Here is a 13,846-nt window from a genome sequence, read left to right on the forward strand (position 1 = left end):
ATTGCTAATCTTTTTTTGTTTTTTATTTTGTTATGTATAATCATATATTTTATGTCATTAATGAATTTTGTTGTTTCCATATAATTTCAACAAAACATCCAAATAAACCACATTTAGACATTGACAAAATAGTATGAATTTTTTTTATTTATTATTATTTATTTTTTATTTCATTGAACATTGAAAATCAGTTTTAACAAAAAGCAGCTTAACAAAGGATTTTTTGCTAGGCATTTTTGAATGAACAGGTTTCAGTGTTCTTTTATTCATATCTGTGTTTGCCCATTAGAGAGAATGTAGTTGTGGGAAATGTGTCAAAAGTGCATATGAGTGTATTGTGTGCTTTGAGTAAAGGTTGGTTATGCTGTGAGAAAAGCCTTCCAGATCATGGGTCGAGGTGTTGGTACTTGGCAAGGAAGAAGGGAGGGTGGGTGGTGTAAAAACAGTTGGTTTACGCCTTGCTAAGAGACTTTTGGAGAGCTTCAACAATAGCCTGGAAGTGAGGCTTCACCTCTTCGCCCAAGTCGGTCATCTTTTTCCTCAGTTCTCCAGATCGCACGCTCTCACGGAAATCCACGGCTCCCTTCTCCATCTGATCCTTATATTCCTGGATGTAGGGCTCCAGCTTGGTCCTCAGATCCTGCACATGCTCCGTCACCTTTTCCCGCACAATCTCCAAGATGGGCATCAGCTTGGTCTTGGTCTCCTCCCAGTTGGGTGGGATCTTCTCCTGCAAGCTCTTGACCACTGGCTCCAGCATGGTTTTGACTTCCTGCATGTGCTCGCTCTGCTTGGCCATGTACTGTTCGAGGAAGGGCTTCAGCACATCTCTGTAGTCCTCGAAGTGCTTCTCCAGAACCTGCCTGAGCTCCTCACGCTTGGGCTCGAGCTGCTTGCGGAGGTCCTCCACGTCCTTGATCAACTTCTCATGCATGGGAGTAATGGCTTTCAGCACTTCGGTCCCAACTGGGGTGATGTGTTGAAAGGCCTGCTCAAAGTAGCCATGGATCCTATCCACGGACTCGCCCAGGAATTTCCTAAACAGAAAGAGGATTTATGTTGGTTGCCACTGGAAAAACTGATATGGTGTTCCTAAAAATGTGGCCCCAGCCCGGCTGGACATTGCAACACTGGCACAATCAATGGCGTCGATTACGACAGGACTATGTATGCTGTTTGAAACTAGTTTGAGAATACTCTTTGATATTTTCATATTAGGGAAGTCAAATGGGTTGTTTTAGTTTGACTTTAAGATCAATACCATGCTACTGTTGCTCTAGAGGAAATGAAGAGTTGTTTTGCTGTCTTACTGGTAGTCTTTGAACTCTGTGTCATCGAGGTGAGTGAGGCTCTTGTGTGCGGACTGCTTCATCTGATCTAAATAAACCTGGAGGGCAGACTTCACATGATCCAGCTGTGATGGTGCTTCGTCTGCCAAGAAACGGGCCTGGCAACCTGGACAAAGGAAATGTCAGTTCATACGCTTGAGTTTGGAACAAAGGGGCTTGCATTCTGATCATTTTAACTGAAAAGCAAAATCTGTGTGAGATTTTAAGACGTTTTTTTACCCCATGGTTGTAAACTAGTAAAAACCTCTTAAAGTAAGAACAAAAACTAAATGAAAACGCATAAAATCTCATGAAAAATGTCTTAAAATGTATCTTGGCTTAAATTTTAAACTGAAAAAAAAAAAAAAAAAAAACAGACAAAAATGCTGATTAAGAAAATTATTTTTTGAGAGAAGCAATGGGTTTATTTACCTGCCAGCAAAACAGTGAGCGTGAGGGCAACGAACCTCATTATGGATCTGGGTTAAAAACAAACAATCAAAAAACAAACATCAGATATTGTTCATATAGTTGAAGCAGCTCACAATGAAAGGATTGGTTTGAGATTTTTAACCGAAGGTAGAGTGGACACGATTCAGCATGATTAAGGACATGATTCTTTTGGTACTGTGATTGTTCTGGATTGATACTACAACTATTGGAGAGCTTGCGACCTACTCAGGCCGCTTGGGCTACAACATATGTCAGCCTATTAGACTAGACTCTAATTTATCCCAGATTAGACAGAGTTACAAAGGCTTCACAACCAGATTAGCTCTCAACCACTACATAATCTGAAATCCTAGGATTAACTTAGACACATTGATGGTGGACCTGGAAAATTTAGCAGACTTCAGTCAAACCTATTGTTACTTTCAAGCAGCTGAGGAGCAGAAAGGTGGCCAGGTGCCTTCGAGGGGTTACATGTCTACAATAATTTATCATATTTTATCAATAATCATTAGTCGTCAAACCAAAACAATTACTTTTGGTACTTTTAACAATAAAAATCAACTACAAAACACGTTATGTCAATGTTCTTCCAAAAACAGTTATATTTGAAAAGTATAATTCAATACAAATTGGTTGTTTTGCTAACAGTCCTGACACAAGCCTGTCCTCAGTTTCCTGTCCTCAGTTACTCTGTAGTTTGCGAGGTCGGGCTGCTTACCTGTTGATGTAGCTGGTCTGGGACGAGACTGAAGAAGCAAGGCCAGAGATATGTCTTTTATAAGGCTCATCGTGAGGGAGGGGGAGTATCTGGAGCTGAACCTCAACCCCTCGCCCCCTCACCGCAGGGTTCAAAGGTTACCTTCTGATGGGACGGGGGAAACACACACATGCATATACATGATAGATTGCTTCAGGCTCTTTGAGTTTTGATCATTCACATCAAATTTAGTGCATGAATGCCTATCAATTACTTCTGAAGCAATCTTGTGACACAAGTGAGAAATGTAGAGTTGGTACTTTATGGAGTTATTTCCTGTGATCTGACCCTTAAATAGGACTTTTGATTATGTAGACTGGTTAATTCAATCATATAAAATGATCTTCTTTTTTTTCTTTTTTTCTTTTTTTATCCAGTTCATTTAGATTTTGTCCCATGAGGCACATTTTGTCCGAACATCTGTTCCTTTACATATAGAACTACTTCATCTGAAAAATGGATTCAATAGTGGCACAAAAACACATTTTGTCGTCAACACGTGCCGCTGCTTGCTATGTTATTGCACATTTGACAAATAAAGCTTTGACTTTGAGACTTGAACCATTCTGAGCACTTTACAAATTTACTTGAAGTCATTCTGAACATTTTCTTTCTCAGAAATGTTGCTTGGATTTCCACTGGAAACAATGACATCTGTGTGGTCTGCCTGATGTGATTAACAGGATACTGAACTTTGTTGCATGATTGCATCACTTTGTTCTTGGGCCATGGCACAAGAATGTAAATAATGATATTTAGCATAGCGTAATTATCATTTTCTCCCCTTAACTTTTCACCCAATAACATTCAACCACAGAACATGTTGAATGTAACATGGATGTTTTTTTTAAAAACTAATTGTCTAGTTTATTTGTTTCCAAGTACAGTTAATATTCCTAACCATCTCTCTTCAAATTATATTATTGATTTGGAATGAATTAATTCACGAACATGATTTTTTTGTAACTGTTCTGAATCTGAATGTTAGATGCACATGAAGTTATTTAGTCTGAGGTGGAAAAATATGACTTCTTGAAACTTTATCATTGTGAGAAAAAAAAGAGAGAAATAAAACATGACACTGTTTCCTGAGAAAAGATGATACATCGTTTAGAACTTTTGAAACGTTATTTTGTGTCCGCGTGAGAGACACGTTCAACTCTCTGAGAGACCTGTGAGCAATCACACCTCATGTGAGACTTAACATGGGCCTCAAAAGAAGTGTTTCTTCAGTCACATGCCATCTGTTGGCCTTTTGTCATGTTTTCAGAAAAACATGAACCCTATACAAAATCATGGGGGAAAAATCCCAAAGGGTTCATGATTTGTGCATATCAGCTCATCTGAGTAGGAGTTTAAGTAAACTACTCAAGCAAACACAGAGTTCGGTAGAAAATCAATGTCAGCAGAGTTTCGTCCCTCATGTGTGTCTGTGGTTTTCGCTGTAAGGGCCAGGACTTGTGTGAATGTCCTCTGTGATAAGGCCTGCTGGGGCATTCGGTGTATGTGAGGAGAATGTCGTAACCGTTCATAGTACACGCTGTCTATGAGCACACAGCAGAACACTGCCAGCCACTGTTTCAGGGCAAATGGGTCAAAGAGTCATTCCAGCTGTTGGCTGAAGTGGACTTTGAGGCTCTGGTGTGCGTGTGGAGGAGCTATGAAAAACCGTTACGCACTCTTTGTAAAATGGAGTGATTTGTGGTAACACTTTTTAAATGCACACGCTCTTTTTTTGTTTCCGAAGCCTTTGGTATCAAATTCAGCTGCATCAAAATAATGGCTGTAAAATGGTCAATAATGAGCCAGTTTGATCCTATTGATAGATTCATAGACTCATGCATATTAATTTATTCATTTAGCAGAAGCATTTATTCAGTGACAGTTACTGCTGTGAAATTCCCAAACCCAGTGTTTTGAGTTTGAGCGCTCCAGCAGGAGCCTAAAAGGGCATTAGTCATGCTTTTTTCTTTATCTGTTCATGTATGTTGTCAACTGAATACTGAGTTAATCATCTATTCAGTGGAATCAGTTTAGCTGTTGCTTCAAGAAACTAAACTCAGTGATACATAAACAGATCGTATCAGTACAACTGTCATTAAATCACAAGCAAACCACAGAAATACAACAGTGTACGTTTACAACCATTCACATTTACAGCTTTGTATTTATTTAAAGTGTGCTTTGGCCATATTGACAATACTGCCTTTATTATTAGGGCACAAACTAGTGAATCTCCCCAGACAGCAACATAGTGTCGGCCCAGATCCGGCCCACATCTGGTACGTGTTGAATCCACATGTACAGTACCAGATGTGGCCTGGATCTGGGCCGACACTATGTTGCTGTCTGGGTTTAGATGCTTTTAAAATCCCTAATAAATGAAAATTAAATTAAATGTTGTGCCCATGAAGCTATAGAAATGAGCTGTTTAATTTCACGCTGTTCGGTTTACAGTATCATCAGCAACCGTTTATCCTATTGTCTCATTGGCTTTACATTTTTGATTTGAGTCTTTTTTTTAACTTGTTTTTCAGGAAAATGCTTTTGTTGCAGTGTTTTGTTTCAGTGCATCCATTTTTACGTATTTTTGAGTTGCATTGGATTTTTGTCACTGAAAATAAAACATAAACAGAATCTATTGTGATGAAATGCTGATTTTGAACAGTGTGCTTTATTCTTTGGTTCTTTGTCTGTAGAGAGCAGGCATTTAATGCTCCAGAATTGTAAGTGAAGTGGCAAACGTGTTTCTGTGATCTTTATTTCCTGCCAGCATCATTCCCTTCTTTTCATCCTCTCTCATTCATCTTTATGAGCGCTTTAACACTCCTCGTCTTTGTCATGTATCCCTCTGTCAGTGCACATGAATAGCCCTCTTGCATTAGTTCTCACCTCTGTGCCGGTGTGAGCGGAGACGTCTGGACTGGATCATGACGGAGCTGTAGAAAGATCTAGTTCCCTTTCGTACAGTCACTATGAGTTACGTCAGTGGCTGACGAAATTGAGGGTTTCGCTTAGAAGCCTATCACCTTCGAGTTTTAGAAAACGAGCCAATGGCGAATTCCAGCGAGTTCACATTGCCTGCTGATCTGTGCAGTGGTCTGCCAGTTGTGTGTTTCTCCCTGGGGCGCTTCAGCACTCTGCAGAGTTTAATCCTCTCATAAAAGGAGCTTGCGTGTGACACGTCTTTATAAAGATGTCTCGCCCGCGCACTTCTGGTTGCGGTTCGGACCGTTTCTCAGTCTGATGGGCACAATCACTGCCTAGTGTGTTAAGGCAGCATTTGTGGATGAGTCATGTTCTCATTGCAGGAACATGACCATCGCGATGCTGCAGTCAAGACTCAATGACCTCACTAGAGGTAGAGTCCCCTCCGCCACACCTGATCTATCCCCTCTTCGAGAGGCGATACTTTGGCTGGTGGCCAGGATGACCTGAGGGTGACAGTGTGGAATAAGTGCGTCTTCGCGTGATCGTTCGGCGGCCTCCTCTGCCTTTTCTGCCCTTGATGGGGCCGTGGCCAAAGGGTACACTGGGATTCCCCCGATTGAACGCTCTGTTGCGATGCAACTGTGTCCTCAGAGTGCTTCATCGTGTGGCAATCCTAAGCACCCCTCCAAAGCCTGTAGGTTTTCATCTACTTTGGTGGCGAAGTCCTATAGAGCTGCAGGGCAGGCTGCTGCCTCTTTGCATGCCATGGCCATCCTGCAGGTCTATCAGGCACGGATGCTCAGGGACATGCACGATGGTAGAACTGACCCAGGGCTCTTTGATGAGCTGCATGCCGCCACCAACCTTGCTCTGCGGGCGATGAAGGTGACCGCACGCTCCCTGGGCCAGATGATGTCCACTAACGTGGTCCAGGAGAGACACCTCTGGCTCAACCTGGCCGATATGAGAGACGCCGAGTGAACCCGTTTCCTCGACTCTCCCATATCCCAGGCTGACCTCTTCGGCGACGTGGTCAAGGACTTCGCTCAACAGTTGAGGCCATTAAGCATATTCTTAATATGCTTAATGGCATATTAAGCATATTAATATATGGCGGCCTGCTGCCTCCACCCAGCCGCCGGCACAGAATCCTCAGTCTGCTCGCCGCCGAGGGACCCTCCTGCGGCTCCCGCCCCTCCCGCCCGGCCCCAGCCGCAGCCTTCACCCAGGCCGCACCGTGGAGGTGGCCGCAGGAAGGCGCCCAAGCCTGCTCCAGCCCTGCAGCCTGCCAAACGATGCTCCTGAGATGGGCTGCTCAGAGATGGCACTCAGTTCTTTGCAGGAGGTTGTAGCAGGACCACTCCTTCCCCCGGTGGAGGGCCGGGGGAGAATCTTTTGTTCTCCACTCCCTGCTGCTCACCCTTCGGCGGGCAGCACCTTAATGTGTTTAAAGAAAGAACCAACACACCCATCTCTGAGCCCTCAGAGGCCGCGGACCGTCCCCCTCTGTCACCAGACCCCTGGCAGAGCAGGCCCCCGTGGAACGCTGGTCCTTCCCTGGCCTCCTCTGTCAGGACGCGGCAAATGACCGTGCCCCCACACGGGACGCTACGCCTCCCACGTCTGGGCCGGTCATTGCGCCTCGCTGCCCCATCGAGGGTACGTCTGTGGTTCGCATGACCCCGCTGGTTCAGTTCTTGGGAGCTTGGTTAGAGCTTCCCAACCTGTCCCGCTGGATCGCGAGAACCATCAGACTCGGCTATGCGATTCAGTTCGCACAGTCTCCTCCCCGGTTCCGGGGAGTCCGCTATACCATGGTGGGTGGCAATGCCCCTGTCATGCGCATACTGGTGAAGGGTGCGATCAAGACTGTCCCTCCAGCCGAAATGAAGTCCAGCTTCTACAGCCCTACTTCATTGTACCCAAGAAAACCGGTGGGTTACGGCCAATCCTGGACCTGCGCGTCTGACAGCAAAACACATTTTCGAATGCGTTCGTCCGTTGGATTGGTTTGCAGTGATCGACCTGAAGGACGCCTACTTTCATATCTCCATTCTTCCTCCACACAGACCGTTTCTACAGTTTGCTTTCGAGGGGCAGGCATATCAGTCTGCGGTTCTCACATTCGGGTTAGCCCTGTATCCTCGCGTCTTCACGAAAGTTGTCGAGGCAGCCCTTGTGCCACTCCGGCAACACGGGGTTCGCATCCTGAACTATCTCGACGACTGGCTGATTCTAGCTCACTCTCGAGACCAGGTTTGCGAACACAGGGACCTGGTGCCCCAGCACCTTGCCCATCTGGGCCTTCAGGTCAACTGGGAAAAGAGCAAACTCTACCCCGTGCAGAGGATCTCTTTTCTCGGTATGGAAATCGACTCGGTTGCCATGTGCGGGCAACTTACGAGCGAGCGTGCACAGTCACTGCTGACTTGCCTGAGACAGTTCGAGGGCAAACTGTCAAAAGAGGGCAAAAGAGTGTAGTTCCACTGAAGTTATTTCAGAGGCTCCTGGGGCATATGGCTTCATATGAGACCGCTTCAGCACTGGCTTCGCGATCGAGTCCCGAGGTGGGCATGGCAACCAGGCACGCTCCGAGTACCAGTTACTCCGACCTGCCGTCAGTGCCCTTAGAATGAGTTTCCAGGCATGTTGTCGTCTCAACAGATACCTCCACCATGGGCTGGGGTGCCATGTGCAATGGACATGCTGCCGCAGGCTCCTGGACAGGACCCCAGCGCCTTTGGCATGTCAGTTTCCTCGAGTTGCTGGCGGTACGTTTGGCTCTGCACCGCTTCTGTGCATTGCTCAAGGACCAACACGTACTAGTCTGCTCAGACAATACCACGACAGTAGCGTACATGAACCGGCAAGGTGGTCTACGTTCCCACCGCAACTCGCCCGCCACCTCCTCCTATGGAGTCAGAAGCATCTGAGGTTGCTTCGAGCCATTCACATCCCGGGAGAGCTGAACCGTGCAGCCGACGAGCTCTCACGATTTAAGCCACTTCCTGGGGAATGGAGATTCCATCCCCAGTCGGTTCAGCTGATTTGGGAACAGTTTGGCGACACACAGGTAGATCTGTTTGCCTCCCACGACTCTTCCTATTGCAGCCTGTTTTATTCCCTGACCGAGCAGGTCCTTTTGGTTGCGCCTCATTGACCCAACCGGACTTGGTTCTCTGAACTCATGCTCCTCACGACAGCACCTCCCTGGCCAATTCCTCTGAGGAAGGACCTCCTTTCTCAGAGACGGGGCACCCTCTGGCACCCTCGTCCCGTGTGGAAACTACACGTGTGGCTTCTAGACGGAACGAGGCAGGTTTGAGTACCCTACCACCTCCAGTGGTGGCTACTATTACTTCCGCTAGAGCCTTGTCCACGAGACACGCCTATGCGTTGAAGTGGAATCTCTTCGTCACCTGGTGCTCTTTTCGCCGAAAAGACCCCAGAAAATGCCCGATCAGTGTCGTGCTTTCCTTCCTGCAAGATGGGTTGGAGCAAAGGCTGTCTCCCTCCACCCTCAAAGTTTATGTTGCCGCTATCGCCGCACATCACGATGCAGTTGAAGGTAAGTCTTTGGGGAAGCATGACCTGGTCATCAGGTTCCTTAGAGGAGCGAGGAGACTAAATCCTTCTCGCTCTCCTCTTGTACCCTCTTGGGACTTCTCAGTGGTGCTATCTGCCCTGCAGAGAGCTACCTTTGAGCCATTGTGGTCAGTGGAGTTTAAGTTCCTGTCCATGAAGACAGCACTCCTGACCGCTTTGGCCTCCATTAAGAGGGTAGGGGCCCTGCAGGCATTTTCGGTTGACGAAGAATTCGGGCCTGCTAACTCTCACGTGATCCTGGAACCCCGGCCTGGATATGTGCCCAAGGTTCCCACCACTCTGTTCAGAGATCAGGTGGTGAACCTGCAAGCGCTGCCCTCAGAGGAGGCAGACCCAGCCTTGGCACTGCCTTGTCCAGTACGTGCCCTCCATGCTTACATAGACAGAATGCAGTTTTTCAGGACCTCAGACCAGCTCTTTGTCTGTTATGGTGGGAAGCTGAAGGGAAAGGCTCTCTCCAAGCAAAGGTTGTCTCACTGGATAGTGGACGCCATTGTCTTGGCTTACCAGATGCAGGGCCGACCGTGCCCCCTTGGGTGTGAAGGCACACTCCACCCGGAGTGTGGCCTCCTCTTGGTCTCTAGCGCATAGCGCCTCGCTGACAGACATCTGCAGCGCTGCAGGCTGGGCGACACCTAACACATTCGTGAGATTCTATAATCTCCGAATGGAGCCAGTGTCCTCCCATGTACTCGCCCCCAGTGGCCGGTAATAGGACCCGCTCGGTGTCATCGCTTGCTGCGCCATTCTACTCCACTGACTGTATACGTGCGCTATTTCACTCAGATGAGTTCTTCCTTCCAAGACCCTGAGTTCCTCCTACACTGATGATGCCGTCATCAGAGTGCTGTCCGGTTGCTCAGCCCTCGTGATTGGCTAGGTGCTTCCATGTACATGGTTCCCCTGTTGGGTGACCCGCACATGTGTATTTCCACGGTAAGTCTCCATCGAGCTTGTGTTTTCCCTCTCTCTCGAGGTTGAAACATTCCACCCTGCGGGCTGGATACCTCTGAGTCTTCCATATGCATCCTGTCTCGGGTCATATGTGTATTTAAGTCTTCCCTTCGGGTAGGCATTGTGTTACATGTTCCTCCTGGGATGTTACCCAGTGTACCTTGGTATTCTTGCGTTAAGCCTAGCCCTTCGTCCGTGCTAGTCTCACGACAGGGTGCTCAGTCTTGCGCAGGGCACTGGAGGACAGACGATGTGGCGTGATTATACTGGGACTCCCAATTTCGTCAGTCACTGACGTAGCGTCTCATGAGGGTTACATACGTAACCGAGACGATTTTCAGCTCAAATATCTCATAGTAAGAAGCTAATTATTTTGTTTTGTAGTCTGTTTTGGAAATTGTTGCTTCATTAACAAACTATCATGGCAGATGTAATTGAGTATACACGAATCCGACGAGCGTTCTGTGTAGGCTGCCATCTTGTGGCGACGCCATTACTGAGCTGTTACTGGTATGTAAACAAACCTCCGTGATAACGCACCCTCGATGACAGCTACAGGCAGGCAGTATGACTTGTTGGGTTGATGATGTTAGACAGTGGCCTCCAGTCACAGATGAAGGTACAAACGATCTTACAGATTATTTATGAAAATAGCTTGGCAATAACTATGCTAGCTAGGCTAGCTAACGAGGAAACTATAAAAAGATCTGTCCATTTGGCAACAATAAATAAATGAATGATATCAAATAAACGAATTCATGTTTTTCATTTGTGACCATTATTTATCTCATTTTCACATTTCAAAAGGAAAGGGTAAGGTACAGCTAACTGCTAGCGTTGTTGGTTCTCAGAGTGAGAGTCACAGTCAAGCAAATCAAACATTAACAACAGACATAACAGTAATGTTACTACTGCCCCAACGCGCCCCTTCTGTTGTTTTAAAGGTATTCAAGAGTATTTTCTCCTTCGCCTGGCATCCGATGATCAACAAAATGCCAACTACAGGTCACTGATAGAGGGTCAAAATTATCTGAGCTCCGGATGGATTGGACAAATAATGCACACTCTACCAGATGATAAACACATAGTTCTAAAAGGACCTGACCGATTTTCACAGACCATTAACAACACTCATACTGTACAAATAACGGAACGTTTTCCCACTCGACAAGTTGTAACGTTAGTGACAGTCGTAAATCGCGGGCTGTTTATTCCAGTGGACACAACCAATCCAATAGGAGGCACTGGTGCAACGCTACCCAGCAACAGCTCAGTTATGGCGCCCGCTTACTTCCGGTAGTTTCGCCGGATTCGTCTATACATTAAAGTAGGGTAAGATGGGGTGTTTTTACAGATGGATGTATATTTACTTTTAAATTGTAGTTATTTCAATATAATTATTTAATATGTGCAGGATTATGATGCATCAGCCAATGTGTTATTATCAGAAATAAATAGGAACAATTTGTTGTCCCTGGGGAAAGAAAACACCCAAACCAAATAACTCACAACAGATAAAGTAGAATCCCAGTCAAATAGGTTAATCTGAAAGGTACCTTTATTCTATGACTTATATGCACAGGCATATGAATATTTAATATTTAACTGCCCATTTTAAGATGTGCCATAATGTCAACACTATGAATTCAAATTGAATGATTTCTCTCAATTAGCCTATAGGTTTTAATGAATAGCAAATATGTCTCAAATGTAGGCCTATGTCTAATTCATGGAAATGTTGAATAATAACCTCATGGATTGCAGTAAGTATTAAACTTAAAAATAATAACAGTAACAACATGTCACTGTGATCCCTCTGTGCCAATTCTGGTGGCCTCAAGGGTCTAATTTTATTATTTTAATTCAAAATAAAAACTAATTTTTACTCAACAAATTAACAACATGAATGTGTCCAAAAATCCCTCATTAACAAAAAGATGTACAAACAAAAAAACTTTTATATTCAGCATAATGTATTGTCATAGACCATAGAAAATTAGATCATTAAACTTCAAAATGGTTTCAGCTGACTAAATCTCACAAATGTTGATATTCAGATGAAATTACAATATTCAACATAGCGTAGCCATTCATTAAAAGTGTTGAGATTGTGCCATCTACTATCAAGAGGAAAATGAAGGTGGTGAGAGCTCTGACTTATACAAAACCTTCCCGGGAAGCTAATTTGGACATATTCATCTCAAATACACTTGATAAGCTTCTTGTTCTTGGAATATAACTACACCTCACTGCGTCATATGTCACTACCCTGAAAAGTACCTCAAATTGAGAGTGCTGACCTCTGTCTGTCCATCTGTCCAGGGTGTTTCCCTGCATTCAGCCCAAGACTCTGGGACAGGACAAGTGGTTTGGAAAATGCACTGACAGATGGACCAAAATATTTAACTTGATTTAAGTTCATCTGGCATCAGCCCTCCTATCTCACACATCTAAAGGTTCATTAAGCTGTGCTGAATATTTATTTTATTGAATTATTTTTGGGGGATGTTGTAATTTTTCTTTAAGTAACATTACGAAAATATTTAAAAGCTAAATTTGATCCAAAACAGTCAGCCATGATATGTTGTGTGACTGGGGCATTCATTTTATAGCTATATGTACATCACTTTTGCAATTTTGCTAATACGTGTGTTAAATTGTAAACACAGCAACTCATTCTTTATTATGACTGTTATTTCACAATTTATCATGTCAACAACATTAGGGAAATATATGTGTGTATATATATATATATATATATATATATATATATATATATATACAGTGCAATGCATAAGTGAATACACCCATGCTAAAGTTGACTAAAAAGAGGAATAAAAAATCATATTTTGGAAATTGAACTTAATGCCTTAATTTAAAAAATTAGGAAAAATCCAACCTTTAAGGACACCAATTTTCTTTGTGAATGAATAATGCATCGTAAATAAATAAATGTTCTTCCTTAAAATACATGGTGCATAAGTGAGTACACCCCTATGTTAAATTCCCATAGAGGCAGGCAGATTTTTTTTTATTTTTTTTTAGGATACTATGCATCCTGATAAAGTTCCCTTGGCCTTTGGAATTAAAATAGCCCCACATCATCACATAGCATTCACCATACCTAGAGATTGGCATGGGGTACTTTCCATAAGATCATCTCTCAATGCAAATCAAACTAGCTTTTAGGCTAACTGAAATAAAATAATGCCAATCTCTAGGTATGGTGAAGGCTATGTGATGATGTGGGGCTATTTTAATTCCAAAGGCCAAGGGAACTTTATCAGGATGCATAGTATCCTAAAAAAAAATTAAAAAAAAAAAAATACTTAAAAATAAAAATCTGCCTGCCTCTATGGGAATTTAACATAGGGGTGTACTCACTTATGCACCATGTATTTTAAGGAAGAACATTTATTTATTTACGATACATTATTCATTCACAAAGAAAATTGGTGCCCTAAAAGGTTGGATTTTTCCTAATTTTTTAAATTAAGGCATTAAGTTAAATTTCCAAAATATGATTTTTTATTCCTCTTTTTAGTCAACTTTAGCATGGGTGTATTCACTTATGCATTGCACTGTATATATATATATATATATATATATATATATATATATATATATTGTTTATATAGATATTTGTATATATACAATTTGTATATATACTTTGTTTGTTTATATATATATATATATATCTCCCACACATCTATATATATGCAACACATTTTATTTTAGTTTTTTATCTTTTTAGAGTACAGACATTTTTTGTATTTTTTAAATGCATTTAAGCAAAAAAGTTTTCAAGATCACGAGA

The 13,846-nt window shown here is 43.6% G+C and overlaps 1 protein-coding gene across 1 annotated transcript; it reads right to left on the reverse strand.

Moving 5' to 3' along the window:
* Window positions 1–129: 129 nt before the first annotated feature.
* apoa1b (apolipoprotein A-Ib) lies at window positions 130–2,588 on the reverse strand. The gene is made up of 4 exons (XM_084125784.1): window positions 2,500–2,588; window positions 1,761–1,807; window positions 1,311–1,455; window positions 130–1,037 (listed from the first exon to the last, which is right to left on the reverse strand). Exons 2-4 carry the CDS (start codon window positions 1,798–1,800, stop codon window positions 452–454), a joined length of 771 nt encoding a protein of 256 aa, XP_083981910.1. The 5' UTR covers window positions 1,801–1,807; window positions 2,500–2,588; the 3' UTR covers window positions 130–451.
* Between the last annotated feature and the right edge of the window lie 11,258 nt (window positions 2,589–13,846).

This window comes from Abramis brama, assembly GCF_963993115.1.
Source record: "Abramis brama genome assembly, chromosome: 10".
Taxonomy (NCBI): domain Eukaryota; kingdom Metazoa; phylum Chordata; class Actinopteri; order Cypriniformes; family Leuciscidae; genus Abramis; species Abramis brama.